Genomic DNA, 22,462 nt, shown 5'->3' with positions numbered 1-22,462 from the left:
TATCTGCCATCAGATGGCAGTGTTAAACTACATTTACCCTGTAAACAAATGAATGAGAAGAGTGATCAAATCAAGCAGCTGATTTAAATAACCCTATAGACAAATCATCAGCTGTATTTACATGGACTTACAGTATGATATCGTTTACAATTAGGATTTGTGTAATGCCATTATTCATATCACGGAATAAATGACCATTCGAATAGACATTCACTGTTCTAAACCATAACAAAAGGAGAAAAGGAGAAAGGAACTATTTATTTAACAGAAATACAAAATGTATCACCTTTTGTGATAGCTTATATGTGTCTATATGATATAATATACAGTAAGTTTAAAAATAAGAACCATATTTGGAAGTAATAGCAGACCAACTACAATGTAAACAGTCCATACATAGGCTATGTGCATATATGACGCCTGCGCCAACAAAAATAAAACGTCTCAACCGGTCTGCCATCAGCACATACTGTAATACAGAGAAAAAAAATATATTCAAAAACCCTACTAGTTCATAACCAGTACACAAGTAAAAACATAGGACAAGTTCTGACTGTGCCTATGGGGCCTGAGAGATCTGTCACGTTGCCCAGGAGTGGGAGTATTTCTCACCAAGCTGCATTTAGCCATGTATGTATTTATTTATTTACAGTGATAGTGGCCGAGGCTATGGGGACCTGAATGGAAACAATAACAACACATCAAAATAAATGTGTTTAACTGCCAGCACAAAGTCCAATCACATTGGGTCACATTTGTGTTTAAAGGCTCTCTGGCTCCAGGCAGGTGTGCTTAGCTGGTTTGCCTCTAAGCCAGGAACCCAGAGATACCGAAGTGCTGCTACTTGGCCGGAGTGGGGCTTCACTGTAAACTGTAACAACACCCTGCTCTTCAGCTCAGACAGAGTCCTGAGACATCACTAGCCCTCCAGTTGCTCCAGCAGGGGGTTGGCTTCACTCTCAGGGGTCTTGACGCTGTCCGTCCTGACTATGCACGTTGGGCGGTGGTGATTCAACATGATGATCAGCTGCTGCCGCTCATGCTTCAGCTCCTCAATCTGAGCTTTGAGTTCAGAGTTCATCACCTCCAGTCTCTCCGATTCCTGAGACAGTGGGGGCAGGAAGATCATTACTTATTCCTAGAACACTGGAGAATTATTTCACATTTCATTAAAGAAAAACCTCTCACCCTTTGTAGATAGTCTGTCCTCTCCTTTTTTTTGTTTCTACAGCGTGCTGCTGCTACTTTGTTTTTCTCTCTCCTTCGTTTCCTCCTGTCTTCTTCCTCATCTCTCTACATTAAAGGAAAATGCATACATATTTTAAAACCGAACAAGGTGGAAAATGGACCCCATTTCAACTGCAGGAAACAATCTAAAAGCGGGTTACTTGTTTTAATGATAATTCTGTCCAATAGGTGATGCTATTGGTCAACATTAAAGGCCCAGTACAATCAAAAACATGATATTCTGTGACACACACCCAAATGTTGAATAATAGTAAAAACATCAAAACTATGAAATAACACATATGGAATCATGTAGTAACCAAACCAGTTTTAAAATATATTTGAGATTCTTCAAAGTAGCCACCCTTTGCCTTGACAACAGATTTGGACACCCTTAGCATTCTCTCAACCAGCTTCATGAGGAATGCTTTTCCAACTGTCTTGAAGGAGTTCCCACATATGCTGAGCACTTGTTGTGTCTACTTTTCCTTCACTCTGCAGTCCAACTCATCCCAAACCATCTCAATTGGGTTGAGGTCAGGTGATTGTGAAGGCCAGGTCATCTGATGCAGCACTTTATTACTCTCCTTCTTGGTCAAATAGCCCTTACACAGCTGTTGACAAACAAATGATAGTGGGACTAAGTGCAAACCAGATGGACTGGTGTATCGCTGCTGAATGCTGTGGTAGCCATGCTGGTTAAGTGTACCTTGAACTCTAAATAAATCACTGACAACGTCACCAACAAATCACCCCCACACCTCCACGCTTCACGGTGGAAACCACACATACTCTGAGTCTCACAAAGACAAGGCAGATGTAACCAACAATCTCAAATTTGGACTGATCAGGCCAAAAGGTCCAATTTCCACCGGTCTAATGTCCATTGCTCCTGTTTGTTTCTTGGCCCAAGCAAGCCTCTTATTATTGGTGTCCTTTAGTAGTGGTTTCTTTGCTGCAATTCGAGCATGAACGTCTGATTCACACAGTCTCCTCTGAACAGTTCATGTTGAGAAGTGTGTTACTTGAACTCTGAAGCATTTATTTGAGCTGTAATCTGAGGTGCAGTTAACTGCCGATTTCTGAGTCTGGTAACCAATGAACTTATCCTCTGCAGCAGAGGTAACTCTGGATCTTCCTTTCATGGTGGTCCTCATGAGAGCCAGTTTCATGACAGCGTTTGATTCTTTTTGCGACTGAACTAGAAGAAATTTAGAAAGTTCTTGAAATTTTACGGATTGACTGACCTTCATGTCTTAAAGTAATGATGAACTGTCATTTTTTCTTTACTTATTTGAGCTGTTCTTGCCATAATATGGACTTGGTATTTTACCAAATAGGGCTACACCCCTACCTTGTCACAACGCAACTGATTGGCTGAAACGCATTAAGGTAAGATATTCCACAAATTCACTTGAATTTGAAATGTATTCCAAGTGTCGACCTCATGAATCTGGTTGAGAGAATGCCAAGAGTGTGCAAAGCTGTCATCAAGGCAAAGGGTGGCTACATTGAAGAATCTCAAATATATTTTGATTGGTTGAAAACTTTTTTGGTTACTACATGATTCCATGTGTGTAGTTTCATAGTTTTGATGTCTTCACTATTATTCTACAACGTAGAAAATCATAAAAATAAAGAAAAACCCTGGAATGAGTAGGTGTGTCCAAACATTTGACTGGTACTGTATGCATGCATGTCAGCAGAGGCTCCTCAGAGGAGGAAGGGGAGGACCATCCTCCTCAGTGAACTTCATAAAAATAAATGTAAAACATTTAGACAAAACTATACTAAATAGATTCACATTTCACCAAATAATTTATTAAAACACACTGTTTTGCAATGAAGGTCTACAGTAGCCTCAACAGCACTCCATGGTGTAGCCGGAGGACAGCGAGCTTCCCTCCTCCTCTTGTTATATTGACTTCAAATACAAAACCTAGGAGGCTCTTCGTTCTCACCCCCTTCCATAGATTTAAACAGTAATTATGACAACTTCCAGAGGACGTCCTCCAACCATAGCTCTTGCAGCATGAACTCACATGTTGTCTACCCAATCAAAGGATCAGATAACTAATCTAGTACTGAAAGCATAAGATACAGCTAGCTAGCGCTGCAGCGCATAAAATGTGGTGAGTAATTGACTCAGAGAGAGAAAGACAATAGTTGAACAGTTTAACAAATTAATATTTTCAAAAATGAAAGAGAAGAGAGGAGTGTCATTTTTCACGATCAGGTTCACTTACCTAGCTAGCAAATGCAGCTGGCTAGTTTAGCCTACTCAAACACCCGGCTCAAACAGAGGGATGCTATGTTAGCTAACGTTAGCTGGCTGTGACTATCCAACAACATACCTCCAAGTCAAGGTAAGCTTTTGGTTTTATTCATTTATTGCCACCAGGGCCCGTCGGTGTAACTGCCTACTGACTAAACATTCATGTTACTGCATGATTGTAGGAGTTTTTTTTAGCCTGCTCACATACAGCTGATGTGTTGTGCATTGAAGTCCACAAAGGAAGAGATAAAGGTGAGAGGAGAAGAGTGCATAGAGGCGAGAAGGAATACAACGTGGTGTTTACGCATGATCAGAGGTGTATTCACTCTGCCAATTCTGTTGAAAAACATTTCTTAAAACGGAAGCAAACGAAACAGGGATAAAAAAATAACTGAATTCGTCCTATAGAAACTCTTGTTTGGAACTGTTGGTCTAATGATTACACCCTAGATAAGCTAGATGCAGGCAAGAGTGTGCAAGGCAGTATTGAATGTGTCACTGTCCATGTGTCACTGTCACCTCAAATTTATCTCAACCTGTGTGCACCTACATTGTAAACTTCCATTCATAAGCTAAGTTTTAGCCTACTCATGATGGCTATAGGGAACATTTGACTATCATGAATGACAGTCACCCAATATTCTGTAATAGAAATTATGCCATGCTCATAAAAATAAAAAAAATGTTGTCCTCCCTCATCATAAACAGCACTAACCACCAATGGTATGTATTTCCACACTACGAGGTTGGAATAATATTGTGAAATCCGGAAAATGCTATTTACCTATAAGAACGGTTGGAAAATACATCTCAGCCTGCTTTGATGAGTTTGAGTTTTTGCCTGCCTGGTAGTGATGGGATGGTTGATAGCACTACTGATTCGACACAACATATCGATGCTCGTATCAAAAGTAAAAATACCACGTGATGATGACATTGGAAGCGTTGGTGGTCACACAAGCATCTGACAGGTGTCGTAACAGAGAGCCGATCACTGCTAGCAGATTTTTGTTTTTATCTAGACATTTCACATTTCCACAGCAGGTGGAAAGCTACTGTAGCTCAGGGCGCAGCGCCATAAGGTAGAATAATGTATTCTGAAATTGTAGCACACCATTGAATCTTGAGTGCCTATTTAGAATTGTCTTTCTCAGTGATTGTAAATTAAACAGCCAAAGGAATGTTGACAAGCAGTTACCACGTAATAAATGACTTACAAAGCTTAGTTTGATCCCTCCCTCAGTGGATCCCGCTGTGGCTTCCAAGACATTGAGCCCTGCTGGGCACTATTTACAGGGTTAATATAAACATTCTTCTCCAGTTCTCGCATGACAGGTGGTTCTGCCTGTACAGCAGCAGCAATTGAGTCTGTGGTCTTAATGCACAGGAACGAATCCCTGTTTGGATGTTCTTTTTTTTCTTTGAAACACTGGTTACATTGTGTTTCTGACTTTTAAATCAAGTGTTTTGATAAGCATATGCTGTTCCGATTTTTATTTAACATCCTAAATCATACAAGAGACTGTGGCTCCATTGTAACCATTCAATAGTTTGGGGATACTTAGAAATGTCCGTGTTCTTGAAAGAAAAGCACATTTTTCATCCATTAAAATAGCATCAAATTGATCAGAAATACAGTGTAGACAGTGTCGATTACAGGCTCAAAATGGCCTACCCCTTCACAGAACAGCACAAACTCTCTCTAACCAGAATAGAAAGAGGAGTGGGAGGCCCGGTGCACAACTGAGAAAGAGGACAAGTACATTAGAGTGTCTAGTTTGAGAAACAGATGCCTCTCACAAGTCCTCAACTGGTAGCTTCATTAAATGGTACCCGCAAAACACCAGTCTCAATGTCAACAGTGAAGAGGCGACTTCAGGATGCTGTGTTTCGATAAAATAATATAAAAAAATAATTACTGTTTTCGGTTTCAATTATTTTGGTTGAATGCTGTAACACAGAATAAAACGATTTATAAAAGTTCCATGATTGCGCATTACTGCTTAACACATACAAACTATAATTTATTCACTTTAATAAAATATTTCAGTTGTGCATTTTATTTGATTACTATTTCATTCCAAGCAAGTCATCATCTCATCTCTGTGGAGCTGCTGCCTGTGCTGTCTGACAAAAATCACTGTTTTGTAGTTCTTCTAAGTAAATAAGGCATACTTTTATGATGGCTGAATACCAACTATCAATCACTTTGATCCTGCATTTTCAGGTAAAGAGACCTCGAGAAGCATCAGCTGCTCTCTATGTCCTCACGATTGCGAATTCTTGTCTCTTCCATAGCAGTCGTAAATGATACACAGAACAAGTAGATGCGCTATGGATTATGGTCATTGTTGTTAATTACCACAGTTTAATACACTAAAGTATGTAGAATATTGACCTGTTGGAAACTACAACTCCTTACAGTTCAAACGGGATTGGATTTATTTCTAGAGCAATGTGCACATGGAGTTCAAAGAAGAAAAAATAACTAAATGAAATTCAAATAATTGAACCGAAGTCAGTCAATAAGTTGTTTAAAACCCGAAAAATAACCAACATTTTGGTGAAATCACTAACCATGGATGCAAAGTAAAAAATTAAATAAACAGGGCAAAAAGTTTGTTTACCAACGCTCACGCCTATCCATTGCCCCACAACATTTTGATAGAGGCAATGGGAAAACAGGTTTATATAAACAGCACCCATGCTGCTATGTATTCCTGACCAGTAGATGTCTCTAAGGTGCACTGTGTTAAAAGTTCAGTTATTAACAGTTTTCGGCACAATTGAGTGAAAGCCCCAAAGGCATTGGTTACCCATCACTACTGCTTGGTGTTATCACCAGGCGGTAAATAGTTAATAGACCAATTACAAAATTAGTTCCAAACCTCGACGCAAATATCAGATAGTTTTCCCCACCCCAATCAGACCACTCACAGACAGTCCTTGCAAAATTCTTGCTTGATAAGTTGCTCTTTGCTAAAAGAGGCTACTATTTTTGTTTCTTTTTGACCATTTTAATTGAAAACAATCACAATACGGTATTTAATTGTTATCTAGAAATGATTGAGATAAAAACAGCTGCATTGGACCTTTAGGTAGACACTTAAGTCCCTCTGAGGTCTGGGAACAAAACATTATGTTTTCAAACTCAAACTTCTGTGATGGTTAGAAAAGTTAGAAAAAAACAAAACAAAAAATGAATGGTCTTAACAGTAAAATTACTTGAAAGATATCTGAATTTCAACTTCTGGCAACATCTTCAAGAACCAAAGCAAAACTTTCAATCTCACCTCTGTTTTGATGGTTAGGGGCCTCTTCCCTAGCTTGCCCAGGAAGTGCAGTGGAGAGAGCATTGCCCCCAGTTCCCGGAGGTTGGTGTATTTGAGCTGGTCAGTCAGTGTGGTGTAGGGGATCCCTGCCAGGGGACCCAGGCTGGGCAATGAGCCGGCTGTCATCCGAGGATCTGGGATTGGTCCCGGCATCATATAAGACCCAGCCGTGACCACAGCTGATAGGAACAGGGACAAAAGGGCAGGAAAATACATGAAGAAAATCAAAGATGTGGATTGAGATGTACAATTCACCACCTTGTCCCCATGTTCTGAAAATTTCACAACATTTTGCAGCTGTACCAGAGAAAAGATCTGAATACATTTTACTCAAAATATTCACATTTCAAACCTGCTTCTAGTTTTGGTATAGTAGACAGATAATTGGTTTACTTTCATTTCAGTCTGCTAAAGGGCTTAAATATGTCATTTCCACGAGTGCACCTGGTTTCCCTGGCAGCCTTCTCTAATGAAATGTTGGCATGTTGCAGAGCAGGAGGCCGAGGCTGTCTCCCATTAGGCCATTTTATTATTTCATCTCTCTTTTTTCTGGAATGTATGTATACTCCCATTTACAGAGGTCTTGGCAAGGATCTATGTGGGGTTTTTTAATTCCCAAGAAGGCCAAGAGAGGCACACAACCCTGCACAAAAGTAGACTCAGACACGTTCCACTTTATCCCACGGAGAGCTACAGACTGCCATTGCCAACAAACATCCATTTCCCATGTTTTCCTCCATATGAGCCTTTTCTCCATGTCAGCGAGGTGGAATGTGGCTGGAGGATCTCAGGACAATGTGGCCAACCCTGGTCCTCTGATAAAGGCCCTTCCTCTATCCCTTCTCCTCCTATTTTGTCTGACTAAACTGACACTATCCAAGAGCTATGGTGTCATACTTGTTCACCAGCATCTTGCCTGTAAATCTGTTTGGTTTATAACTGTAGTGATATACAGTGCATTTGGAAAGTATACAGACCCCTTAAATTTTTCCACATTTTGTTACGTTACAGCCTTAATCTAAAAATTATTAAATAAATATTTAAAAAATCATGAATCTACACACAATACCCTATAATGCCAAAGCGAAAACAGATTTTTTGAGATTTCTGCAAATGTATTACAAATAAAAAACAGAAATACCTTATTTACATAAGTATTGACACCCTTTGCTATGAGATTTGAAATTGAGCTCAGGTGCATCCTGCTCCCATTGATCATCCTTGAGATGTTTACAACTTGGAGTCCACCGGTGGTAAATTCAATTGATTGGACATGATTTGGAAAGGCACATGCCTGTCTATATAAGGTCCCACAGTTGACAGTGCATGACAGAGCAAAAACCAAGCCATGAGGTCAAATGAATTGTCCGTAGAGCTCCGATACATAATTGTGTCGAGGCACAGGTCTGGGGAAGGGTTCAAACAAATATCCGCAGCATTGAAGGTTCCCAAGAACACAATGGCCTCCATCATTCTTAAATGGAAGAAGTTTGTAACCACCCAGACTCTTCCTAGAACTGGCTGCCTGGCCAAACTGAGCAATCAGGGGAGAAGGGCCTTGGTCAGGGAGGTGACCAAGAACCCGATGATCACTCTGACAGAGCTCCAGAGTTCCTCTGTGGAGATGGGAGAACCTTCCAGAAGGACAACCATCTCTGCAGCACTCTACCAACCAGGCCTTTATGGCAGAGTGTTCAGACGGAAGCCACTCCTCAGCAAAGGGCACATGACAGTCCGATTGGAGTTTGCCAAAAGGCACCTAACAGAGACTCTCAGACCATTAGAAACAAGATTCTCTGGTCTGATGAAACCATGACTGAACTATTTGGCCTAAATGCCAAGTGTCACATCTGGAAGAAACCTGGCAACATCCCTAAGGTGAAGCATGGTGGTGGCAGCATCATGCTGTGGGGATGTTTTTCAGCAGCATGGACTGGGAGGCTAGTCAGGATCAAGGGAAAGATGAACAGAGCAAAGTACAGAGAGAGCCTTGATGAAAACCTGCTCCAGAGTGCTCAGGACCTCAAACTGGGGGCGAAGTTTCACCTTGCAACAGGACAATGACCCTAAGCACACAGCCAAGACAACGCCGGAGTGGCTTCGGGACAAGTCTCTGAATGTCCTTGAGTGACCCAGACAGAGCCAGGACTGGAGACCCGAATCTCCCCATCCAATCTGACATAGCTTGAGGATCTGCAGCAAAGAATGGGAGAAACTCCCAAATACAGGTGTGCCAAGCTTGTAGTGTAATACCAAATAAGACTTGAGGCTGTAATCTCTGCCAAAGGTGCTTCAACAAAGTACTGAGTATAGGGTCTGAACACTTATCACATCTCTTTTTCCAATACATTTGCAAATGTCTAAAACCCTGTTTTGGCTTTGTTATTATGGGGTAATTGTGTGTATATTGATGAGGGGAAAAACTACTTAATCAGTTTAAGAATAAGGCTGAAACGTAACAACATTTGGAAAGAGTCTAGGAGTCTGAATACTTCCCGAATGCACTACGTTTCGCAAGGACATCTGCTTCTATTCCCAGGAGAGTAGCAAGTAATTAATTTGGTAGGATGATAGATAGGGTATAGTATATTGTAATGAGTTTCCTCCTCTTCTTCCGAAGAGGAGAGGCGAAACGGATCAGAGGACCAATACGCGGCGTGGTAATTTTCCATGGTACTTTTTAATGCTATAAGGTACACATGAACAAACTAACAAAACAAGAAATGTGAAAACTCAAAAAACAGTCCTATCTGGTGCACACACAGAGACAGGAAACAATCACCCACAAACACACAGTGAAACCCAGGCCACCTAAGTATGATTCTCAATCAGAGACAACTAATGACACCTGCCTGATTGAGAACCATACTAGGCCGAAACATAGAAATTCCCAAAACCTAGACAAACAAACATAGACTACCCACCCAACTCACGCCCTGACCATACTAACTAAACACAAAACACAGAAAATAAAGGTCAGAACGTGACAGTACCCCCAAAATTGCGGACTCCGGCCGCAAAACCTTGACCTATAGGGAGGGTCTGGGTGGGCGTCTGTCCGCGGTGGCGGTTCTGGCGCGGGACGCGGACCCCACTTCACCCTTGTCTTTGTCCGCCTTATTTTCCGCCTCCGTGGCTTTCTCATCATGGCAACCCCTCTCAATGACCCCACTGGACAGAGGGGCAGCTCGGGACAGAGGGGCAGAAGCTCTGGACAGAGGGACAGGGGCTCTGGACAGAGGGACAGGGGCTCTGGCGCTTCTGGGCTGAGGGGCTCTGGCGCCTCTGGGCTGAGGGGCTCTGGCGCCTCTGGGCTGAGGGGCTCTGGCGCCTGGGCTGAGGGGCTCTGGCGCCTCTGGGCTGAGGGGCTCTGGCGCCTCTGGGCTGAGGGGCTCTGGCGCCTCTGGGCTGAGGGCTCCGGCAGCGGCGCCCGGACAGGCGGGACGCTCTGGCAGCGGCGCCGACAGGCGGGAGGCTCCGGCAGCGGCGCCGGACAGGAGGGACGCCCGGCAGCGGCGCCAGACAGGCGGGACGCTCCGCAGCGGCGCCGACAGGCGGGACGCTCCGGCAGCGGCGCCGGACAGGCGGGAGGCTCCGGGAAGCGGCGCCGGACAGGCGGGAGGCTCCGGCAGCGGCGCCGGACAGGCGGGAGGCTCCGGCAGCGGCGCCGGACAGGCGGGAGCACCTGCAGAGAGGAGACAGAGAGACAGCCTGGTGCGTGGAGCTGCTACAGGAGGGCGCGCCGGACAGGCGGGACGCTCCAGCAGCGGCGCCCCGGACAGGCGGAGAGCCCGGCAGCGGCGCGGATAGGCGGGAGAGCTCCGGCAGTGGCACCGGACAGGCGGGAGCCCGGCAGCGGCGCCGGACAGGCGGGAGCACCTGCAGGAGGAGACTGAGAGACAGCCTGGTGCGTGGGGCTGCCACAGGAACTACCAGGCTGGGGAGACTTTCAGGAGGCTTGGTGTTAGGAGGAGCCTGAAAGACCGGGCTGTGGGGAGCACTGGAGCTCTGGTGCGCAACCTTGGCACCACTTCCCCAGGCTGGACAACTACTCGAGCCCGGACCCTCAAAGTGCAGGCACAGGTTGAACCGGGCTGTGGGTAAGCACGGGAGATCTAGTGCTTACTACACGCACCTCTCCCCTAGGCTCCACTCCCACAGTTGCCCGGTCGAGGCGGAGCGCAGGCAGAGGACGCACTGCACCCTCCCAGCGCCCGGAGACACAGCACGCAGAGCCGGCGCAGGATAACCTGGACCCAGACTGCGTGCCGGCGACCAGACCCGCTGAGCAGGCACCATACGCCCTGGCTCAATGCCCACACTCGCATGGCACTCTCGGGGCTGCCCTATAGCGCACCGGGCTATGGACACGCACTGGCGACACCGTGCGCTCAACCGCATAACACGGTGCCTGACCAGTAATGCGCTGCTCATAATAAGCACGAGGAGTGAGCTCAGGTCTGCTACCTGGCTTAGTACCACCCCCTCGTGTGCCCCCCAAAAAAATTTGGGGCTGCTCGTACCTGTCGCACTGCCGTGCTGGCTCCTCATATTGCCGCCGATCAGCTTTCGCTGCCTCCAGCTCTGCTTTGGGGCTGCGATTTTCCCCAGCCCGTGCCCAGGGTCCCTCTCCGTTCAATATCTGCTCCCATGTCCAGGAGTCCTGTGATGGTGGCCTCTGTTGTTGATGCTGCTGCTGCTGTCGTCGCTGTCCTTTACCACGCCGCTTGGTCCGATTGTGGTGTCATTAGTTGTCTCTGATTGAGAATCATACTTAGGTGGCCTGGGTTTCACTGTGTGTTTGTGGGTGATTGTTTCCTGTCTCTGTGTGTGCACCAGATAGGACTGTTTTTTGAGTTTTCACATTTCTTGTTTTGTTAGTTTGTTCATGTGTACCTTATAGCATTAAAAAGTACCATGGAAAATTACCACGCCGCGTATTGGTCCTCTGATCCGTTTCGCCTCTCCTCTTCGGAAGAAGAGGAGGAAACTCATTACAGAATCACCCACCAAAATCGGACCAAGCGGCGTGGTAAAGGACAGCGACGACAGCAGCAGCAGCAGCAACAACAGAGGCCACCATCACAGGACTCCTGGACATGGGAGCAGATACTGAACGGAGAGGGACCCTGGGCACGGGCTGGGAAAATCGCAGCCCCAAAGCAGAGCTGGAGGCAGCGAAAGCTGAGCGGCGGCAATATGAGGAGCCAGCACGGCAGTGCGACAGGTACGAGAGGCAGCCCCAAATTTTTTTTTTTTTGGGGCACACGAGGTGTGGTACTAAGCCAGGTAGCAGACCTGAGCTCACTCCTCGTGCTTATGATAAGCAGCGCATTACTGGTCAGGCACCGTGTTATGCGGTTGAGCGCACGGTGTCGCCAGTGCGTGTCCATAGCCCGGTGCGCTATAGGGCAGCCCCCGAGAGTGCCATGCGAGTGTGGGCATTGAGCCAGGGCGTATGGTGCCTGCTCAGCGGGTCTGGTCGCCGGTACGCAGTCTTGGTCCAGGTTATCCTGCGCCGGCTCTGCGTGCTGTGTCTCCGGGCGCTGGGAGGGTGCAGTGCGTCCTCTGCCTGCGCTCCGCTCGTACCGGGCAACTGTGGGAGTGGAGCCTAGGGGAGAGGTGCGTGTAGTAAGCACTAGATCTCCCGTGCTTACCCACAGCCCGGTTCAACCTGTGCCTGCACTCTGGAGGGTCCGGGCTCGAGTAGTTGTCCAGCCTGGGGAAGTGGTGCCAAGGTTGCGCACCAGAGCTCCAGTGCTCCCCCACAGCCCGGTCTTTCAGGCTCCTCCTAACACCAAGCCTCCTGAAAGTCTCCCCAGCCTGGTAGTTCCTGTGGCAGCCCCACGCACCAGGCTGTCTCTCAGTCTCCTCCCTGCAGGTGCTCCCGCCTGTCCGGCGCCGCTGCCGGAGCGTCCCGCCTGTCCGGGCGCCGCTGCCGGAGCCTCCCGCCTGTCCGGCGCCGCTGCCGGAGCCTCCCGCCTGTCCGGCGCCACTGCCGGAGCCTCCCGCCTGTCCGGCGCCACTGCCGGAGCCTCCCGCCTGTCCGGCGCCGCTGCCGGAGCCTCCCGTCTGTCCGGCGCCGCTGCTGGAGCGTCCCGCCTGTCCGGCGCCGCTGCCTCCTGTAGCAGCTCCACGCACCAGGCTGTCTCTCTGTCTCCTCTCTGCAGGTGCTCCCGCCTGTCCGGCGCCGCTGCCGGAGCGTCCCGCCCATCCGGCGCCGCTGCCGGAGCGTCCCGCCTGTCCGGCGCCGCTGCCGGAGCGTCCCGCCTGTCCGGCGCCGCTGCCGGAGCGCCCCGCCTGTCCGGCGCCGCTGCCGGAGCGTCCCGCCTGTCCTGCGCCGCTGCCGGAGCGTCCCCGCCTGTCCTGCGCCGTTGCCGGAGCGTCCCGCCTGTCCTGCGCCGTGCCGGAGCGTCCCGCCTGTCCGGCGCCGCTGCCGGAGCGTCCCGCCTGTCCGGCGCCGCTGCCGGAGCGTCCCGCCTGTCCGGCGCCGCTGCCGGAGCGTCCCGCCTGTCCGGCGCCGCTGCCGGAGCGTCCCGCCTGTCCGGCGCCGCTGCCGGAGCCCCTCAGCCCAGAGGCGCCAGAGCCCCTCAGCCCAGAGGCGCCAGAGCCCTCAGCCCAGAGGCGCCAGAGCCCCTCAGCCCAGAGGCGCCAGAGCCCTCAGCCCAGAGGCGCCAGAGCCCTCAGCCCAGAGGCGCCAGAGCCCCTGCCCCTCTGTCCAGTGGGGTCATTGAGAGGGGTTGCCATGGTGAGAAAGCCACGGAGGCGGAAAATGAGGCGGACAAAAACAATGGTGAAGTGGGGTCCGCGTCCCGCGCCAGAACCGCCACCGCGGACAGACGCCCACCCAGACCCTCCCCTATAGGTCAAGGTTTTGCGGCCGGAGTCCGCACCTTTGGGGGGGGGTACTGTCACGTTCTGACCTTTATTTTCTGTGTTTTTGTATTTAGTTAGTATGGTCAGGGCGTGAGTTGGGTGGGCAGTCTATGTTTGTTTGTCTAGGTTTTGGGAATTTCTATGTTTCGGCCTAGTATGGTTCTCAATCAGAGGCAGGTGTCATTAGTTGTCTCTGATTGAGAATCATACTTAGGTGGCCTGGGTTTCACTGTGTGTTTGTGGGTGATTGTTTCCTGTCTCTGTGTGTGCACCAGATAGGACTGTAATTTGAGTTTTCACATTTCTTGTTTTGTTAGTTTGTTCATGTGTACCTTAAAGCATTAAAAAAGTACCATGGAAAATTACCACGCCGCGTATTGGTCCTCTGATCCGTTTCGCCTCTCCTCTTCGGAAGAAGAGGAGGAAACTCGTTACATATATAAAATCAGCAAAAGAAGAAACGTCCTCTCACTGTCAACTGCGTTTATTTTCAGCAAACTAAACATGTGTAAATATTTGTATGAACATAACAAGATTCAACAACTGAGACAAACTGAACAGGTTCCGCAGACATGTGACTAACAGAAATGGAATAATGTGTCCCTGAACAAAGGGGAGGGTCAAGATCAAAAGTAAGAGTCCCTATCTGGTGTGGCCACCAGCTGCATTAAGTACTGCAATGAATCTCCTCGTGGACTGCAACAGATTTGCCAGTTAAAGCTGTGAGATGTTACCCCAGTCCTTCACCAAGGCACCTGCAAGTTCCCAGACATTTCTGAGGGGAATGGTCCTAGCCCTCACCCTCCGATCCAACAGGTCCCAGATGTGCTCAATGGGATTGAGATCCGGGCTCGTTCCTGGCCATGGCAGAACACTGACATTCCTGTCTTGCGGGAAATCACGCACAGAACAAGCAGTATGGCTGGTGGCATTGTCATGCTGGAGGGTCATGTCTGGATGAGCCTGCAGGAAGGGTACCACATGAGGGAGGAGGATGTTTTCCCTGTAACGCACAGCATTGAGATTGCCTGCAATGACAAGCTCAGTCCGATGCAATGACAACAAGCTCAGTCCGATGATGCTGTGACACACCACCCCAGACCACGATGGACCCTCCACATCCAAATCGATCCATCCCCAGATTACAGGTCTCGGTGTAACGCTCATTCCTTCTATGATAAACACAAATCCGACCATCACCCCTGGTGAGACAAAACCGCGACTCGTCAGTGAAGAGCACTTTTTGCCAGTCCTGTCTGGTCCAGCGACAGTGGGTTTGTGCCCATAGGCGACGTTGTTGCCGGTGATGTCTGGTGAGGACCTGCCTTACAACAGGCCTACAAGCCCTCAGTCCAGCCTCTCTCAGCCTATTGCGGACAGTCTGAGAACTGATGGAGGGATTGTGCATTCCTGGTGTAACTCGGGCAGTTGTTGCCATCCTGCACCTGTCCCGCAGGTGTGATGTTCAGATGTACCGATCCTGTGCAGATGTTGTTACATGTGGTCTACCACTGCGAGGACGATCAGCTGATGGTCCTGTCTCCATATAGCGCTGTCTTAGGCGTCTCACAGTACGGTCATTGCATTTATTTTGCCCTGGCCACATCTGCAGTCCTCATGCCTCCTTGCAGCATGCCTAAGGCACATTCAAGTAGATGAACAGGGACCCTAGGCATCTTTCTTTTGGTGGTTTTCAGAGTCAGTAGAAAGGCCTCTTTAGTGTCCTAAGTTTTCATAACTGTGTCCTTAATTGCCTACCGTCTGTACGCTGTTAGTGTCTTAACGATGTGGTGGTGTGGGGACTGTGCTTTGGCAAAGTGGGTGGGATTATATCCTGCCTGTTTGGCCCTGTCTGGGGGTATCATCGGATGGGGCCACAGTGTCTCCTGACCCCTCCTGTCTCAGCCTCCAGTATTTATTCTGCAGTAGTTTGTGTTGGGGGGCTAGGGTCAGTCTTTTATATCTGGAGTATTTCTCCTGTCTTATCCGGTGTCCTGTGTAAATTCAAGTATGCTCTCTAATTCTCCCTTTCTCTTTCTGGGAGGACCTGAGCCCTAGGACCATGCCTCAGGACTACCTGGCATGATGACTCCTTGTAGTCCCCAGTCCACCTGGCTGTGCAGCTGCTCCAGTTTCAACTTTTCTGCCTGCGGCTATGAAACCTGACCTGTTCACTGTGATAACTATTATTTGACCATGCTGGTCATTTATGAACATTTGAACATCTTGGCCATGTTCTGTTATTAATCTCCACCCAGCACAGCCAGAAGAGGACTGGCACCCCTCATAGCTTGGTTCCTCTCTAGGTTTCTTCCTAGGTTTTTCGCCTTTCTAGGGAGTTTTTCCTAGCCACTGTGCTTCTACGCCTGCATTGCTTGCTGTTTGGGGTTTTAGACTGGGTTTCTGTACATCACTTTGATATATCAGCTAATGTAAGAAGGGCTATATAAATACATTTGATTTGAGTTAACGACCGTTCCACAAGTGCATGTTCATGAATTGTTTATGGTTCATTGAACAAGCATGGGGAACCGTGTTTAAACCCTTCACAATTAAGATCTGTGAAGCCATTTGGATTTTTACAAATTATCTTTGAAAGACAGGGTCCTGAAAAGGGGACATTTCTTTTTTTGCTTTGTTTAGGTTACACTGTAGCTCATTTAACAGTGTCTCAATATCGTTTGTTTAAACAAAAGCATTTTAAATTAACTACTTGACTCTCCAAAATTTTGCCTCACTCATTTGTAAGCTTGCATCAGCCATTCATTATTTTGCTACTATTCAATGCAAAGGTTGCCATGAAAATCAACCGGCTCTAAAATCAAAGAGAAGGTGCGTAGAGACAGGTAGCCAAGAACAGCTAGATACCACAACTCTCCCTGTTGCATGCTGCATACAAGACCACCGTCTGATTTCACATTTCCCACCACATTATGGACTGAAATGGACTTACAGATATACTCACAACACCAACTAAATAACACCCCTGGGGTACAACCTGGGTAAAGAATCATATTAGCGTATACCTTTGTTCTGAATGTACAGTGTTCTTCCAAAAGATCTAAAAATAGAAATAGCTTGAGCTCAGCAGGATATGCAAGCATTCAAGTAATGGCTGAGTGAATGATGAGGGAAAAACAAACAGAACAGAAACTGTTTTCTTTGTTTGGAAGTTAGCATGTCATAGGATGCCATTTCCAACGCTATTCACACAGCCGTAACACATCTGGACAACAGGAACACTTATGTGAGAATACTGTTCATTGACTACAGTACAGCATTCAACACTATTGTTCCCTCCAAGCTCAACACAAAGCTCTGGCTCTGGACACCACCCTCTGCAACTGGACCCTGGACTTCCTGACGAGCAGAGCACAGGCTGTGAGGATTGGCAACACCTCCTCCACACTGACTCTTAAAGTTTCCTCGGCCCTCTGCTGTACTTCCTATACACCTATGACTGCATGGCTTTGCATGACACTAATTCCATCAAGTTTGCTGATGACACCACAGTTATAGGCCTGATAACTAACAACAAGTCAGCCTACAGGGAGGAAGTAAGTGAACTTGCAACCTCTCCCTCAACATCAGCAAAACAAAGGAGTTGATTGTTGACTTCAGGAAGCAGAGGAGGGAACATGACCTGACTCAAATGAACGGGACTGCAGTAGAGTCAGCAGTTTTAAGTTCCTCCGTGTCCACATCACTGAGGACATGACATTGACCAACAACACCACCACACTTGTCAAGAGGGTGCAACAGCATCTCTACTTTCTAAGGCAGCTGAAGAAATTCACATGCCACCCGGGTCCTCTCCATATACTACTGCTGCACCATCGAGAGCGCCCTGACTGGTTGGAACGCGGCCTGGAACGAAAATTGCTCCATCCACGACCGCAAGGCCCTCCAGATTGTGATGAAGATGGCCCAGTACATCACTGGGACCGTGTTCCCACCCATCTAGGAAATCTACTCAGAACGGTGCCTGAGGAAGGCCCTCAGCATCATTAAGAACCCCACACACCCCAGCCACAAGCCGTTCACTCCCTTACCATCAGGCAGTCGGTATCAGAGCTTGAGGTCTGATAGAAACTGTCTCGGAGTCTGTTGGTATCTACAAGCCATCAGACTGCTGAACACTAACTGGACTGACCACCTGCACAGACTCTCCAGAACTTAGCACACACACACACTTACCAGACTCCTATTATGATCGATAAATACTGCACAACTTAAACACTTGCCTCCCAAACCCCCCTTCTCCAAAACGTGTAAATATTGGACTAAACATTGTGCCTTCTTGTATTATACTTATGCTAAAAAATGTATTCTGTTGTACTGAGCCATTTACTTTATGTCTGTATTTTTTATATTTTATTATTGATTATTCTTGTTGTGAAGGAACCTGCAAGTCAGCATTTTGTTGGACGGTGAATACCATGTGTATCCCGTACATACGGCTAATAAAACTTCAAACATTGATACAGGATGTCCTACCTCTGACCCAAATAATAGAAAGTACTGAAGGTTTCCTTCAAATGTCTATACAGCTTGGGCCTATGCCGTTTAGTCGTACAACGTTGAGTTGCAATTAATGGGACCCAAGCAAAGTAAGCCAATAACCTCACTCTGGGCAAGGTACCAAGACAAGTAATTCGAGGTTTTTGTGTATTTGCATGCAAGTGTAGCCTGTTTCACTCAAGAATATGCTAGCCCTTTCTATCTGCCCCCTCCCTCCACCACCTAACTGCCCTAATGTGCAACATTAAATCTACCAACAGCTTCCATTTGCCCTCCTTTTACAGCAAATTCTGTTCAACTAAGTAAATAATTTACAAAAATATTACCATTGCACAGATACAACCCAATTTGGCTTTACGGATGAAAATCTTGTAATTGTCAGTGTGTGTGTATATATATATATATCACACAGTTCCAGTCAAATGTTTTGACATACCTACTCATTCAGGGTTTTTATTTTTTACTATTTTATACATTGTAGAATAATAGTGAAGACATCAAAACTATGAAATAACACATATGGAATCATGTAGTAACCAAAAGTGTTAAATCAAAATATATGTTATATTTTAGATTCTTCAAAGTACCCACCCTTTGCCTTGACAAATTTGCACACTCTTGGCATTCTCTCAACTATATTCATGAGGTAGTTACCTGGAATGCATTTCAATTAACAGCTGTGCCCTTTTAAAAGTGAATTTTTGGAATTTCTTTCCTTAATGTGTTTGAGCCAATCAGTTGTGTTGTGACAAGGTAGGGGTGGTATACAGAAGGTAGCTCTATCTGGTAAAAGACCAAGTCCATATTACGGCAAGAACAGCTCAAATAATCAAGGAGAAATGATAGTCCATCATTACTTTAAGACATGGTCAGTCAATTTGGAAAATGTCAAGAACTTTCTTCTAGTGCAATCGCAAAAAACATCAAGTGCTATGATGAAACTGGCTCTCATGAGGACCGCCACAAAAAAGGAAGACCCAGAGTTACCTCTGCTGCAGAGAAGCCATGAAGTCCTGGCTGCTTTACCATTCCAGGTAACTACCTCATGAAGATAGTTGAGAGAATGCCAAGAGTGTGCAAATGTGTCAAGGCAAAGGGTTCATTAGAGTTACCAGCCTCAGATTGCAGCCCAAATAAATGCTACAGAGTTCAAGTAACAGACATCTCAACATCAACTGTTCAGAGGAGACTGTGTGAATCAGGACTTCATGGTGAAATTGCTGCAAGAAACCACTACTAAAGGACACCATTAAGAAGAAGAGACTTTCTTGGGCCAAGAAACACGAGCGATGGACATTAGACCAGTGGAAATCTGTCCTTTGGTCTGATTTTTGTCTCTAACCGTCGTGTCTTTGATAGAGTAGGTGAATGGATGATCTCCACATGTGTGGTTTCCACCATGAAGCATGGAGGAGGTGGAGTGATGGTGTGGGGGTGCTTTGCTGGTGACACTGTCAGTGATTTATTTGGAATTCAAGGCACACTTAACCAGCATGGTTACCACAGCATTCTGCAGTGATGCACCATCCCATCTGTTTTGTGCTTAGTGGGACTAACATTTGTTTTTCAACCGGACAATGACCCAAAACCCACCTCAAGCCTGTGTAAGGGCTATTTTACCAAGAAGGAGAGTGATGGGGTGCTGCATAAGATGACCTGGCCTCCACAATCACCCAACCTCAACCCAAGTAAGATGGTTCGGGATGAGTTGGACCGCAGAGTGAAGGTAAAGCAGCCAACAAGTGCTCAGCATATGTGGGAACTCCTTCAAGACTGTTGGAAAAGCATTCATCATGAAGCTGGTTGAGAGAATGCCCCGAGTGTGCAAAGCGGTCATCAAGGCAAAGGGTGGCTACTTTGAAGAACCTAAAATATATTTTGATTTGTTTAAACTTTTTGGGTTACTACATGATTCCATGTGTTATTTCATAGTTATTTCTTCAATAATATTCTACAACGGAGAAAATAGTAAAAAGAAAAGAAAAACCCTGGAATGAGTAAGTGCGTCCAAACTTTTGCCTGGATAGATTGAGAGAGAGAGCTAACTAACAGAATAGATATTGGTATGTCTTAGCAAAACCTGTCTTAGCCTGCTTCACCTTATGTGCAGAACGTGATTCAATGTTTGCTATGTGGTGCACATTTTGATTGTACCAGACTGAAACCCATTTTTAAATCAAGAAAATACAAGCAAATGTCCATCATTTTGTCTCAGCATATAATTAGTATCAGTTCTAAAGTTCCTCAAAAGGAAAGTACCAAGCCCAAAAACCTGGAAGTAATATGTGGAACTCCTCTGGTATTGTTGAAACTAGTACTGTTATGATGTTAGTTGCAATGCTACACGATAATGACCTTTGTGGCAGCTTTAGTAGCCTATGCAGTAGTCACATACTTCAACAACCAGGTGTCTGTAATGTTTTTTTTTATGCAACAACTGTAATGTGCATCTATATACAAAGCCATAAGAATGTGCAGACAATTTTAATGAACAATAATACAAATATCTCCATAGCACAGTTTATGTGCAGGCTAAACTGCAATTACACAGTCATTGCAGATATCTAAGAAAATGATCTAATAGATGTATTGTTGTCCTTGTATTAGAGACAAATACATCATGGTCATTTATGTTAATGCCCTGACTAAGTTGCTCTGGATAAGTGCATCTGCCAAATGAACAAAATGTATATCTTAATGTAATGTCCTGTGGTCCTGTAAAGCGCAGTTACATTGCATTCACAAAGAAACATGTTTTCTCCCTCCCAGTGAAAGTAAGGACAGAATGGTGAACAATAAGGAAGGGTTTATGAGCAATCCAATGTCTCATGTCAAGACGCCTTTGGAGATTTGTGTACCTGCAACCTCACCATTCATACCAATAATCTATGTCCCAATAAAGGCAGATTAGAAAATGTAATTAAATTGAAATATGTATTATATGAATAAGAACGATACAAATGTGTTCATTACTCAATGATTTGGGTATGCAACAGGAAAAGTTTCAATACTAAAACAGAAAGTGGAAAAATAAAGAAACCTTTCATTAACAGAGAGCTGAAAATAGTTGAGAAATGAGCATTATTACCAGAAGCCTATTTTATTTTACAGAAAAAATAGATCCAGCGTCCACTGTAAATAGTAGGCTACCTACTAAATTGATACATTGTCAGAATTCCATCACGTTTTTGTCAAACTCCTGAAAGCCCGTGTTTACACAGCAACAAGAAAAGTAAACCTGGTTAATAATGATACACTTGAGTCATGACTCATTTCAAAGCATTAGTTATATATTCAGTATGGCATGCATGTTATGTAACGGACTTTTGCAGTGATGAAACGTTAAACCAATTATACATGTTCGTTCAGGAAAAATTAAGTTGCAGAGAACCACTTTATTGGGATGAATAAACGTGTAGGTCTGCAAGCGTGCATACTAAACAGATGAAAACCACTGAGTGTAAAGTTATCTCTTGTGAAGAACGTTTATAAACTCCATAAATGCTTAAATTAGGCTATTGCTGCCCAATCCAAAGAGAACGAAAGAACGGGATTGCACAATTGCACGACTGTGCACAATTGTCCACTGAAAAACTCATGAATTGCACACATTCGCAACTCAAGTGTGGCGCCCCAGTATAATAAATGTTTCTCGACTACGAAAATATATTACCTGACTTTGATCCCGAGTGCAACAGTTGTCCTTTCTTCTTGTCAGCTGAAGGTCGAGAGTATATTTTAAAAATTGGAAACCGTTGCATCAGCCCGTTTAAATAGTGATCCCTATCTGGGAGGATTTGGGAATGCGGAAATGAGTTATGCCAACTAGACGTAAACTGGGATGTAAAAAGCACAGCTCAAAGTGGGAGCAAGAAGTGGGGAAGTCCTATCCGTCCCTCCCCTAGAAACCAGAAAACAAACCCCTCCACTGACCCAGTGCAGAACAGGACAGACCCTGTCGTCTGCCCACGCACCTCAATTGGGATTCCGTGTGTAATTTACACCTGCCGTTACATTTACGTCATTTAGCAGACGCTCTTATCCAGAGCGACTTACAAATTGGTGCATTCACCTTATGATATTATTCACCATATCCTTATGGGGGGTGAGAAGGATTACTTATTAATTCATTAGTTAATGCCTATAAACGCCATTTTTGTTTGAATAAATCACTATCAATACTCTCACCTTCTTTTCCAGAGACAGAAACACAGAGAGAGACCCAAAATCA

The 22,462-nt window shown here is 46.0% G+C and overlaps 1 protein-coding gene across 1 annotated transcript; it reads right to left on the bottom strand.

Moving 5' to 3' along the window:
• Window positions 1-238: 238 nt before the first annotated feature.
• Window positions 239-22,203, bottom strand: LOC118369243 (jun dimerization protein 2-like). The gene is made up of 4 exons (XM_035753701.2): window positions 21,905-22,203; window positions 6,796-7,013; window positions 1,189-1,293; window positions 239-1,102 (listed from the first exon to the last, which is right to left on the bottom strand). The coding sequence occupies exons 1-4, from the start codon at window positions 21,990-21,992 to the stop codon at window positions 920-922; spliced, it is 594 nt and encodes a 197-aa protein (XP_035609594.1). The 5' UTR covers window positions 21,993-22,203; the 3' UTR covers window positions 239-919.
• Between the last annotated feature and the right edge of the window lie 259 nt (window positions 22,204-22,462).

Source organism: Oncorhynchus keta, chromosome 35, assembly GCF_023373465.1.
Source record: "Oncorhynchus keta strain PuntledgeMale-10-30-2019 chromosome 35, Oket_V2, whole genome shotgun sequence".
NCBI lineage: Eukaryota > Metazoa > Chordata > Actinopteri > Salmoniformes > Salmonidae > Oncorhynchus > Oncorhynchus keta.
Note: the sequence above shows the minus strand (reverse complement) of the source record. Positions and strands in the feature narration are given on the sequence as shown.